At 35.8% G+C, this 13,242-nt stretch overlaps 1 protein-coding gene and 1 long non-coding RNA gene across 14 annotated transcripts in view; one reads left to right on the top strand and one right to left on the bottom strand.

Moving 5' to 3' along the window:
• The window catches only part of NAV1 (neuron navigator 1), a 249,009-nt gene that overhangs the window by 45,386 nt on the left and 190,381 nt on the right, over positions 1-13,242 (bottom strand). For all 12 annotated transcript variants that reach the window (XM_026713013.2, XM_026713016.2, XM_087929272.1 and 9 more), the window contains one exon: positions 927-1,065. In XM_026713013.2, the coding sequence (XP_026568798.1) occupies positions 927-1,065 (139 nt within the window). The remainder of the gene's footprint in view (positions 1-926; positions 1,066-13,242) is intronic.
• Positions 1-13,242, top strand: part of LOC148126072 (uncharacterized) — a 77,965-nt gene that overhangs the window by 35,263 nt on the left and 29,460 nt on the right. The window lies entirely within an intron of this gene.

The following is a 13,242-nucleotide window of genomic DNA, read 5'->3' as shown; positions in this document are numbered from 1 at the left end:
CCTCCAAATTATTTCACAACAAATTAAACTTTTTCAATGGCAACTATGTTAACAGTAATAGAAATTAAAGAACAATTAATTCTGCATATATATATATATATATATATATATATATATATATATATATGAATTTTCAAATAATTTGCAAATAAGTCAGGAAAATGTATAAACTGAGGAAAGAAAAAAGGGGAAATGATATTAAACTTACAAAATGGAAATACTGTAAAAACAACAGATAATCTAAAGATACAATAGTTAATACTACTTCAAATTATATAAAGGAGAAGATATTCTCCTGGCAAAAATTGGTGAATATTTGAAGAAATGAAATTTACCAATGATCACAAGAAAAACAGAAACAATTAACAACTGACCTATTACAATAAGGAATTTTTTGAAGTTATAAAAAAGGGCAAAATTGGGAAAGACCAGTTTGCCAGCCTCTTATTATAAATATTTTGATGCTGAATCATTACAATTATTGCAAAACACAATAAATTCTATTTTGCAAACTGGAAACATACAGATAGTTGGATGTAAGCTGATATAGCATTAAAACCTAAAGAAGCTCAAGACTTGACATCACCAAAAATTACTACCTGATATCATTATTGAATAAATTATTTTAAATTATTTACAATGATTTTAGCTGAAAGAATGAAGATGGTTTTATAGAACTTTATTCATGAAAATCAATATGGTTTTTACCTAAAAGACAGTTAAGGGATAATTATTAGAAATACATTGGATATTCTGGAACACTTGGAACAACATAATGTTGCTTTTCAGAAGTATTTCCAAAAGCCCCTCTGCGAGGCAGATGGTTGGGTAAGAAGACAGACAGACAGACAGACAGACAGACAGACAGACAGACAGACAGACAGACAGAAAATATTTTTGAGCACCATAATTTTTGGTCTACCTACCGCTATGGCAGAGTTCCTGCGGGAAGCTGTGGGGGTAGAAGGCAGGGAATTGAGTGACGAACTAGCATTGAATTCTTCGGAACTGAGATTGTCTGAGGCATCACTGAGGCCACTGCTGATGGAACTACTTTCATCCCAACTGGAAGTCAGAGAAAAGATAAATGATCAGCAACATTTAGTACAGAGGTTCTGCTTATATAATCAAATTCATCTTCCCCACTCAATAACATCCTGAAAGAGAAACCAAGGAATATCAACTAACAATTGCAAAATAATAAATTGATCTGCAACCGGATATTCCATCCTACTTCCTAAAACAAAAGCAAAGATGAAGTAGTAAGATTGGACTGTAATTGTTTAATTTCATTAAAATCACCCAGTATGAGCCAAATCTTAGTAATCAGTCCAAAGAAAAAGTTGCCAAAGACATTGAATGTCCCAGGCCAAAGAGCTTGTGCTCTGGATCAACTGTTCACCTGGTGCTTCCACAAATATTGGATTTCAGTTCCAATAATTCCCAGCCGGCAAATATTATGAGTTGGGATTATAGGAATTAGTCCAACACATCTGGAAGGCATGACTCTAAGGAAGGCCATTCCAGACTATTTTATGTATAGATTCATTGGATCTTAGCATTCCTTTACTAACTTAGCTAAGGTAGGCCAAACAATGGTAAGTAGATTGCTAGTTTCCATTATTTCCGCTATTCATCTAGGAGGGGCAAAGACGATTCAAAATGCTGACTCATGCTCTATCTATAGAATAGAATAGAATAGAATAGAATAGAATAGAATAGAATAGAATAGAATAGAAATAGAAATAGAATTCTTTACTGGCCAAGTGTGATTGGACACACAAGGAAATTGTCTTGGTGCAAATGTATAGTATATATAATGTATAGTATATATAAAAGAAATGATACATACATCAAGAGTCAACAACACTTAATGATAGCCATAGGGTACAATAAGCAATCAAATCATACTAGGAAACAGTCAATATAAATCGTAAGTATACAAGCGACAAATTTACAGTCATACAGTTACAAGTGGAAGTGGATGGGTTATAAGGAGTGATGAGAAGATTAATAGTAATAGTAGTGCAGACTTTGTAATAGTTGAACAGTGTTGAGGGAATTATTTATTTAGCAGAGTGATGGCTTTCAGGGGAAAACTGTATACACACACACAGAGACATAACTAATAAGGCAAATTTAATCTGGTTTGATTACAGTGCAGTAATTATCATAGCAATTTAATCACTAATGCAGACAGAAAGCAAAGAAATCCTATCTAAAAATGAGAAACAGCAAGTGGGAGGAAGATGATGAGGAACTGTTGCCAATCTTCCCACATGGGACCAGGAGTTCATGAATACCCTGAACAGGAAGAAGCTTCTTTCCAGCTCAGAGAGGCTGACAGGAGCAGGTGCTTGGGGGAAGGAAAAGCAATGTGTCTGTTTGTTTATCTCACTAAAAGGCTTCATTCACTTCTTCTGGTATTTTACGCATTAAACAACCCCAAGATGACTAGCCCAGATGCATTCAAATAACTAGCCATGTCTGAACTTCTCTTTAAAAAGGCAAGCTTTCCAAACATGCCCATGTGTCCTGTATGAAAAGGGCTAATTATCAAAGGGCTAATAATTGAAGGGGCTATGGGTCTATATTTAACATACAATATTGAAAAAAACCCCAATCTGATCACATTAGACAGCACACTTTTTATGTATGAATGAAACTATCACGTGTCCAAATATCTTCACTAACAACTTTGAATTGCACTTCTCAGTCATTATGTTCAACTCTGTTCAACCATTCAGCAGATGGTTAATGCTTGAGGGTATTTCTAAATCAGGAGACAGTGTAATGATTTGTTTTCATTTTGTAAAAAATAGCAAACAACTTACAAACAGAACAAAAGGGAAACAATCCCACCATTTACAAAGAACAAGTGTGGTAAAATGTTGTTCCAGATGTTTTTGAAATGTACTGTCATATAACACGTTCAATAAATTCCACTAATTACCTTGTTTGTGAGAAAGAAAATTTACTGATTCAATTTTATTTTACAGTGAAAACTTGACTTAGCAGACCTTAATACAATGGACTTTGAATGCAATAGATGAGATTCTGATTGTATTTGCATCATTTTATATCATGTGTCTATTTCCATTACAATGCAAAAGTACACCCTGATGCAAATGATGTAGATTATGTCATTTGCTTGATGACAGGATAGATCTAAACTGTAATTGGCTTTGCTTAGTTTTAGTTTCTAGTTATGAAGTAAAATTCTAGTTTAAGGTAATCTGTTAATATAGTTGTAGTGTATAAGCTAAGGTTTTTAGCTAAACATTTTGTAGGCAATAGACATTTAAATTTATTCAACAAAACATGATTAAGCAGACTTATTTTTAATGTAATATATCATAGGTGTCAAACCTGATGCATCATGTCTCTGTCATGTGACATGTTACTATTTTTGCCTTCGCAAAGCTGGAGTATGTGTGGCCTGTGCGTGATGCATCTGGCCTGTGGGCCGCCAGTTTGACACCCTTGTAATATGAACCCAACTTTCGATTTGGGAACTGCATGAAAATAGACGTAGCTTCTCAAATTGGTGCATATCCCACTCTTAGAATCTAATAACTACCATTTCTCACCAAGATTCAGTCTTAACAAATGAACCAGCAAATATGTGGAAAACTCTTTAAAAACATCACTGGCTTCAGCAAACCTCCTTCCCAGGCAGAAGGAAATCAACAACTAGCAGATGACCTGAATGTGTTTTACTGCAGGTTTGAAAGGAAACTACAGCCACCTATCTCCACAACCTACATCTCAAACACACCAACAACAGCCAAGCCTCCTACAACTGGCCCCAACCCATTAGGTTCACAACCTCTGGTGATCACAGAAAAAGAAGTGCAAGATCTATTACACAGACAAAAGCCAGGAAAAGCACTAGGGCCAGACAAGATGAGAAAATAAAATACAAGCTGAATAGTCAAGACCTTGTTGATGATCCAAACTATGTCAAGGACCTTGGAGTACTCATCTCTAATGATCTAAGTGCTAGAGCCCATTGTAACTACATAGCCAAAAAGTCATTAAGAGTTGTTAACCTAATCTTACGTAGCTTTTTCTCTGTTAATATCACACTACTAACTAGAGCATACAAAACATTTGCTAGACCAATACTTGAATACAGCTCATCAGTCTGGAACCTGCATTATGTATCTGATATTAATACAGTTGAGAAAGTCCAGAAGTATTTCACAAGAAGAGTTCTCCACTCCTCTACTCATTGCAGAATACCTTATGCCACCAGACTTGAAATTCTAGACCTAGAAAACCTAGAACTACGCCGCCTTCGGTCTGATCTAAGTATAGTATATAAAATTATACATTGCAATGTCCTACCTGTCAATGAATAGCTTCAACCATAACAATACAAGAGCACACAATAGATACAAACTCAAGGTAAACTGCATGAAGCTTGATTGCAAGAAATACGACTTCAGCAACAGAGTGGTCAATGTCTGGAATACTCTACCTGACTCTGTGGTTTCTTCTCCAAACCCCAAAAACTTTAACCTTAGACTGTCTACTGTTGACCTCACCCTTTTCCTAAGAGGTCTGTAGGGGGCATGCATAAGTGCACCAACGTGCCTACCATTCCTGTCCTATTGTTTTTTTTAATTTTTCTTATATGTATCCATTTCATGTATCCATAACTATGTTTATACTTATATCTGCTATCTTATAATTGCTTGACAAAATATTTTTTTTAAAAAAAAGATAACTCCTTCTTGCTTAAAAGTCTGTGCTGACCAATTGGCCTCCATCTTCACCCGAATCTTCAATAGATCACTAGAGATGTGCTATGTCCCTTCCTGCTTCAAATGCTCAACTATCATTCCAGTGCCAAAGAAGCCCTCCATCAAAGAACTGAATGACGACAGACCAGTTGCTCTAATATCTGTAGTTATGAAAATCTTTGAAAAGCTTGTGACGTCTCACCTGAAAACCATCACAAATCCGCTGTTAGATCCCATGCAGTTTGCATACCAAGCAAATAAATTGACAGATGATGCTATTAATATGGCTCTGCATTACATCCTACAACTCCTTGAATCTCCAAATACCTATGCAAAGATCCTCTTTATAGACTTCAGTTCAGCATTCAATACCATCTTTCCAGACACTTTTCTAAGTAAATTAAACCAACTAGCGGTACCTGAACACGCTTGTAAGTGGATCATAAGCTTCCTAACAGACAGGAAGCAGCAGGTGAAGCTAGGCAGAATCACATCCGATACCTGTACAATCAGCACAGGGGGCCCCCAAGGCTGTGTGCCTTCTCCACTTCTGTTCTCCCTATATACCAATGATGTAAAATAATCCATCTGTTAAAATATTGAAGTTTGCTGATGACACAACAGTGATTGGACTCATTCAAGACAATGTTGAATCCACATACAGACAGGAGGTTATACAACTTGCCTCGTGGTGTAACCAGAACAATCTGGAACTGAGCACACTCAAAACCATAGAAATGATGGTAGACTTTAGAAGAAACCCTCCCATACTAACACCTTTTACAATACTAGACAACACAGTATCAACAGTAGAGATCTTCACATTTCTAGGTTCTAGTATATCACATGACCTAAAATGGACACCTAACATCAAAAACATCATCAAAAAAGCACAACAAAGAATGTTCTTTCTACACCAACTCAGAAAGCTCAAACTGCCCAAGGAGCTACTGATACAGTTCTACAGAGGAATTATTGAGTCTATCATCTGCACCTCTGTAACTGTCTGGTTTGGTTCTGCAATCCAAGAGGCAGACTCAGACTTCAGAGGATAATTAGGATTGCAGAAAAAACAATTACTATCCACCTGCCTTCAATCGAGGACCTGTATACCGCACGAGTCAAAAACAGGACTGTGAAAATATTTACAAACCCCTCATATCCTGGACATAAACTGTTTCAACTCCTTCCCTCAAAACGCTTGTATACTTACGATTTATATTGACTGTTTCCTAGTATGATTTGATTGCTTATTGTACCCTATGACCATCATTTAGTGTCATACCTTATGATTCTTGACTCTTGACAAATGTATCTTTTCTTTTATGTATACTGAGAACATTTGCACCAAGACAAATTCATTGTGTGTCCAATCACACTTGGCCAATAAACTATTCTATTCTATTCTGTTCTATTCTATTCTATTCTATTCTATTCTATTCTATTCTATTCATGTGTTCAGTTAAAATATATGCTCTATGTACATTGATTATTATTAGTGATTCAAATTTGAATTATGCAATATCATCACCCAAAATGTCTTGGGTGTGTTAATGGTGGAGATTCTTCCATTGAGCTGTATTATGCCAATAAGGATAAAAGGATTAACAGAGGTTTAACTCTTTTGTCCAACTGTTGGCATAAAGATGAAGTCCTAAAATATCCCTATAAAAATGGGGTTCATTCTAGATTAATTTTACTTCCTTCTCTCCAATCAAGTTGGGAGAAGGAAGATGAAGAGTGAATAAGCCTCTAATTTTATTGATAGAAATGGCAACCCTGATTAGGCAAGTGCACAATTGATAAAATATTGTTTTGCTTTAACAATTTAAAAAGGAACAGGAAGTGATAATTTATCAGACATATGGCAGTTTGGTAGCCTTCAAAGATGGACATTCCTGATTGACTAGGGTATCTGTGTGCTCAAAGTGCATATGGCAATTTTCTCTGAGATAATAGGCAACTGGTTCAGCCGCATCACACAACACTACTTAGGGGCTCTAGGTCAGACAGAAATTCAGTGGATAAAGAATTGCCCATAACTGATTGCATCTGTGCCCTGGGGAAAATAATTTGTAGTTCACTTAGCTATTGCTATAAACATTGTGTTTCGAAATTTAAACAGACATATGCAACCATGGCTGACATAGGGGGAGGGAAGAGAGTAGAAATAACTTTTAACAATTCATGGATAGTTCATAATAAAATATCAAACAAACCCATTTGGCTAAGAATTCGCCCTTTTTCTTCACTCACAGATCCCAACTATACAGACCTATTTTGTCTTCTAGGATTCTTTCCAAGGATAACAACAACAAAATCCAAGAGCAATTGAAGAATTGGCTATAAATATTTTGCTACAGAATTTGTCCTCTAGAAACATAGGATGTGATAGTGATATCACTTCTGCTTTATATAGAAAAATAATAATAATAATAATAAAAATGATTATCACTCCCTAGATTTTTCTGTGGGTCTCTTGTAGCTATCAGACCATTGCTGCTTCTGTTTGCTGCCTTTGTCTAACCTTGTTCTGGAGTGGGGTTTCAGCCAGGGAATTTGGCACAACCCAATCTTTCGACATCTGATGCAAATTGTACCACCTGGATTAACATGCATATTATTATTTGAGAAGATTTCACACTTCCCCAAAGCTTCCTGTGCAAAAATGTTATCAAACTGTCAGTTATAAAACTGTCTACATAAATTATGCCTAAAATAATTGAGAATACAGTACTAACTGTTTAGGTCGTGCATAAATATAAACTGGTATAGATTTTTTTTTTAAATCATAGATTTTAAATTGATCATAGAATTAGAGACTGTTGTCAACATCAATGAAATAAATGTTTACTCATATTGGAAGAGATGAAAACCGGGACTGGAATAAAGCTTCACCTTTTAATCTTTGACTAATCTTTGACTTGTAGTTCAAAGTATTCATGCTTATTTGCAAGGACTCATCCCTAGATGCTACTTTGACTGTCTTTTTCAGGCAACAAATAACTCTTGTTCATGAATATGATGCATGAGTTAAAACAGCTGAGCAGTAGGGACTAAAACTGAAGAGGTAGACGTAGCAATAGATTTCATTTACTTGCTCGTTAAGTTCTTTCATGCTTTATAGCCAAATGAAGTCAGTATTCTAATAAATACTCAGTGTAGAAAATAAGGGGTACATTCTGAAAATTAAACAATCTTTAATCCAGATTCTCAAAAAAAAAAAAAAAAAATCCTAGGGATATCATCCCTAACCAAAATCAGCTCTGACACATATGTTCTGTACCCTAACACACTGGTCCCCAACCTCCAGTCAGAGAATGGTACCAGGCCGTGGCCCAAGTGGTTAGTAAGCTCTCAAAGTTTCATTTGCACATGTGCGGGACCTAGGCTGCACATACAAAGCCATTCCCACTCTTTGCCGCGACTGCTGCTGCTGGTCCATATAGCCAGAAAGGTTGGGCTCCGCTGTTCTAACAGGCAACATTGCTAAATTACATATCTGGGCAAATTTATTCTATCCCAATTTTTAAAGTTTTATTTTCAGAGTTATAGGCCCTACTATAAAAACTATTTAATATTGTGTATCAAGGATTTTAACTTTTTTGCATTTATAATTTATGAAGTGACTTATCTATAAATACTTTTTTTTTTTTTTTGCAATAATTATTTTGGTCATTTGATTTTGATTCAGTTGGGTGGTTCCATACTGGGTTCATGCATCCACCTATTAAACAATGTCATCTTGCAGGATGCAACAAGCACTTCTAGTCTCCTGCAATTCCTGTCCTCTTCTTCCAGAAATTGTGTAGCCTACCCATAGGACATTAAGAAGACTACTTTACACCTGGTTATTATCTTGTGACTCAGGACAAGGTGATTGTAGATCTCCCTTTTGTTCTTGTTTTGTTTTAGTTTTGTTCTGAATACTACATATATACATACATACAAACATACATACATACATACTGTCAGGATTCCAGCAATCACCCTAATTAAATCAGGAATGTTTTATGAGTTGACACATACATACATATTTCCCTAGCTGTAAGCGTTCAGGAGTTCAGCAATCAATCAATAAACAAATAAATTAAAAAGAACTTAATGAGAGATTTGAGCCCTCCGTCACACTTTTGTTATGTATTCTGTTTTGTATTGCACTGTTGTACAACCAGCCCATAATCTGCCCATAACAATGCCAGGTGTCAGTCCTAAAATAGATGGATACATGGTTATAAAGAAACTCGTAATATATTAAGTTAATATATAGTGGCAGGAATGACTTTCAACAAAACTTGATCTAGGAACTTTTGTCAAATTGGCTCTGTGGTTTACTCACACTCCAGCTTCTGTAATGTAATTAATGGAAGAGAATCTTGCTGATAATACCCTAGCAGACCATGTGTAAAAGCCCATCTTTTAATCTGTCAATCAAGTCACCTCAAGTAAAGAATGCTGCTCAGTCACTGCATTGATCTAAAGCTCTAGGCTAGAATGGCAGCTACCACTTATGCCCAAAGTCCATCTTCACAGCAACCCATGGAATATACTCCTTCCAACAGAATAACCAGTGCTTGTTTTCAGGTCACTGCTTCACTAAGTCAATAATAGCCCTGAAAACATTTTAACAAGTTTAGAAGAGGTATTGGGCATAATAATGATAGAGGGATTTGAGCACAATTTTCCTGAATAGTAAAGGATAAGGAAAACAAGTTCATAAACTATAAGCTATTCCCTTCTCTTTAGTACTTTAATGTGAGGAACAATGTCAAACAGTGCCATAAGAAATCCCATGGCTGCAGGCCAATTTGGGAAATCAGAGAAAGAAGGGAATGCCAAAGCACAGCTTCTGGTTGTCAAAAATAGATGCAGTCATGTAGCCACTAAGTAAAATAGATGGCACACCTAGCAACCCTGGTGGAAACCCTGGTTAATCAACACTGGATATCACAGGGACTTGGATGGGACATTATTAAAAAAAGACCAAGCTAGAATGTGAGGAGGGAAAAAACACAAAAGAAGACATCTTATCCTCTGTTTTGTCCATGAAGTCAAGCTCAATTCAAAAGAAACTTTAACTCTTAACTGGAAAAAACCATTTGAAGCTCCAGGGTTAATACTCAACAACAAGCAAATGGTAGTTCAGGGGGAAAAATAGGATTATATTAGTTCTACAGTCCTAGTCCTAAACAGTATTTTCTATTTACAGTACATTCCTATACTGTACATGGCTGATATGGCTAGAATTTGCTCTGAACAGCCCTATGAATAATTGAGGAACGTACACACATTCTTTCAGTATAATAATATTCTCCTAGAATAAAAAATAAAAAGGTACTACTAGGTAACATATTTCCAAATGTTTAAATCTCTTGTTGGATTGTTTAGTACCTAATAGGTACTTAGAACAGCTGAGAAAACTCTGTTCTTTTGATAAAAGAGCTATCAGAAGAAGCAAGTCTGACTAAATAAAATTCATCCCTTTAAAACAACAAATAAAAATAGTCCAAAATATATTAAGATAATTTCATCCTCCATTTGGCTGCGATGCAGTATGTGCTGGTTCTGGAGGGAGAGAAGTCATATCATTTGATGATCTCTGTTGTTATGCACTTTCCCTCACCATAGCCAGATAAAAAGCAGGGCTGTCAGGCAGCCAGCTTGGATAGTCGGTTGAACAGTATACTGTTTGTATCTGAACCAACAACTGCATGAACATATGGAGGGGATGACCCTCTCTCCACTGGGAAAATCACCAACACTAACAAGTCTTCCAGTTTGTGAAGGTCCTTGTTTTCAAACTCAGCTTGTTTGGAGCAAAGAAAGACAGTGGCGGTAGAGGTTACAAAATGGGGTGAAAGGATAGAACAAAAATATGCCTTTGTGATTCAAAAGACCAGCTAGCTGTTGCTTAAAACAGGAATTAGCTTTGCATAACTTGGGGCCAGATTTGTTAGGTGTTAGATTTCCAGTGACGTCCACAAAAGTGAAGATTAGTCAATACAAACTTTGTAGCCCATGTTTACAATTAATTCTAACATATGATTTACACTCATTTTGAGAATTATAGGTCTTATATGTCAGTATTTTTCAAACTAGGCAACTTTAAGATGTGTGAATTCCAAGTTTAGAATTCCCCAGCCGGCTGAAAAATACTGTCATATATTGACTCTATAGACTTTAGTAGAGTCACTATTTATGCCATGTAATGATATTTACAATATATTTAAAAGACATTCAGGAATAATAGTGCATCTTAGTGGTGCAAAGGATTCCAACAAAAGTATAGTAAAAGCAATCTTTTCTATTTCTATTTGCTGTTTCTTCTTCTGTGGACTCTGAAAGCTGTTTATTTTCTTAATTAGACTGAGCTTTTTCAGCACCAGAATTTGGTACGGTAGTTTCAGGTGTCTGCTGATTCCTATACTGCTTTCACACGTGCACTCTAGTCATTGTACATCATCATCAAAATGGAAGTATCACAGCACACATTGTTACAAAATAGTTTCCTTTCACTAACTATGCTTTTTTTAAATAAACATTTTGTTTTAGATGGAAAATTCTTACTTACACAAAAACTACAATATAACGTGGGAAAAACTGAGGATATACAATCTTATTGAATATGGAATTACATTGGGAATATTAGCCTAAACAAGATAAAAAAAACTGGACTCAATTGAAAATATTTTTATGCTTTCAGGGACTGATTCTGTTCAGAAATTTAATGAAGATTAAGAAAGCAAAGGTTTAATCTGGCCATCTCTCAGTGTCCAAAACTGATCCAAGGAGCAAAATGCAAGTCCTTTTCTCTTGGAAACCAAAATGAAATCAGAAAGGAAAATGGGAAAGAAGATAAAAGTTTAAGTTAACCATGGGTGGTAAAACAAAGGATTGGCAGTTATTTATTTAGAAGGATGGACAACAGTTCTCTAATGTCTGTTCCCTACAGATGCTTTCAAAAAATGAAGGCTCCTTTTTTTTCTCTTTACTATGGTCTGCACTTAAGGAAATCTATGTATCATCTCCAACAGCTGAAAGCATTCAGACTAAGATGACATCTCTTCTCTGTAAGGGGCTGAAATTCATTAGAGTTTGCAGTAGTTATGCCTGGCCTTAAGCCATACATAACTGTGGTTTGTGTTTAAACTCTATTTAAATTGACTCATTGATGCCCCGAACATAACAACATTGAGAAAATTTGTGCTTAAACAACTATTTAAATTGGCTCATTGATGCTCCTGAACATAACAACATTGGGAAAATTTGTTTTAAGCACCACATCAACTTCTGGAGGGTTGCATACAAGGCAGTGAATTGAGAAGGATCAAAAGTTTTGACAGGTTGAAAGCCAGAGGTACTAACCAGGATTCTAAAGACAAGATGTGGCTCTTAACAAGCACTCAAGTTATTTTGGAAACCCATCATGGAGTACAAAACTCCTTTTCTTTCTTATTTGCATCCTTCCCTTGACCTTACAATCACTCCAATGAGGGGGAGTCAGCCGTCTGCTCATTACATGTCTGTGGTTTGAAGCAGTTCTGAATAAGCCAAGCTAATCTAGCCAACAAATCCCATGGCTGCAAGGAGAGATGAACCTCATAAAAAAGAGTTTATGGGTGACAGCGAAGCAAAGGGGGATGTGAGAACTAGTTTCCTGAGTGGCAAGAACTCCAAAGATTAACCTCCATTGCTGTGAGGAATCTATGTTTAGACATGGTGAATTGTTAGGTCTTTGGCAAAACCTCTCCAGCTCTTAACTCCCTAAAGCTTTCTACAATTTGCATAAACATGCAGGATTTGATACAGTACAGTTTTCATTTAACAAAAACAAAGCAAAGCAAAACAACAAAATCCCAAAGCCTCCTTCATAGAAAGGGGAAAATGCTAAATGTTGTATGTACATACAGAAATAAGATTTTCTAGAAGGCTGGGAACATTTTATCAATATGACCATCTATTGTACTTGTGTATTATTCTTGTCTTTTTAACTATCAGGTCTTGTGGATGGGAAATGCAGACTCAGGGGCATCACATTTTATTTAATATGACCGTAAGGATTTCTTTTTCCTGTGCTGAGTGAATCCAGATGGCTAAGGAATTAGAAAAAGCCAAGACTTGATATGTGGCCCTGTATCTTTCCTTATGTTAATCCTAAATATAATTCTCATGGCAGCTTAACCCCACCTCCCAAAAAAAAACAGCATTACACAGTCCATGTAAGTCTAGAACAGATCAAATCTGTTCTTAATTTAATTTAATTTATCTTAACAAATATACCCTACCCTTCAATATTTCTATTCCATGGACAGCTAACAAGTAATAACAATAAACTGAAAAAAGAACCAAAACGTCAACTTAAAACGTATTTTAAAAGCAGATACTCTATAATAAAAGCAACAACAGAAAATAAATTAAAAATCTGTTTTAAATGGCCAGAAAAAATAAAACCCTAACCATCAAGAACAAAGAAGACAAAAGAGCAAGCTCCAGA

The sequence above is a fragment of the Pseudonaja textilis genome, chromosome 3 (genome assembly GCF_049901715.1).
Source record: "Pseudonaja textilis isolate UNSWEBS1 chromosome 3, rPseTex1.2, whole genome shotgun sequence".
Taxonomy (NCBI): Eukaryota; Metazoa; Chordata; class Lepidosauria; order Squamata; family Elapidae; genus Pseudonaja; species Pseudonaja textilis.
Note: the sequence above shows the minus strand (reverse complement) of the source record. Positions and strands in the feature narration are given on the sequence as shown.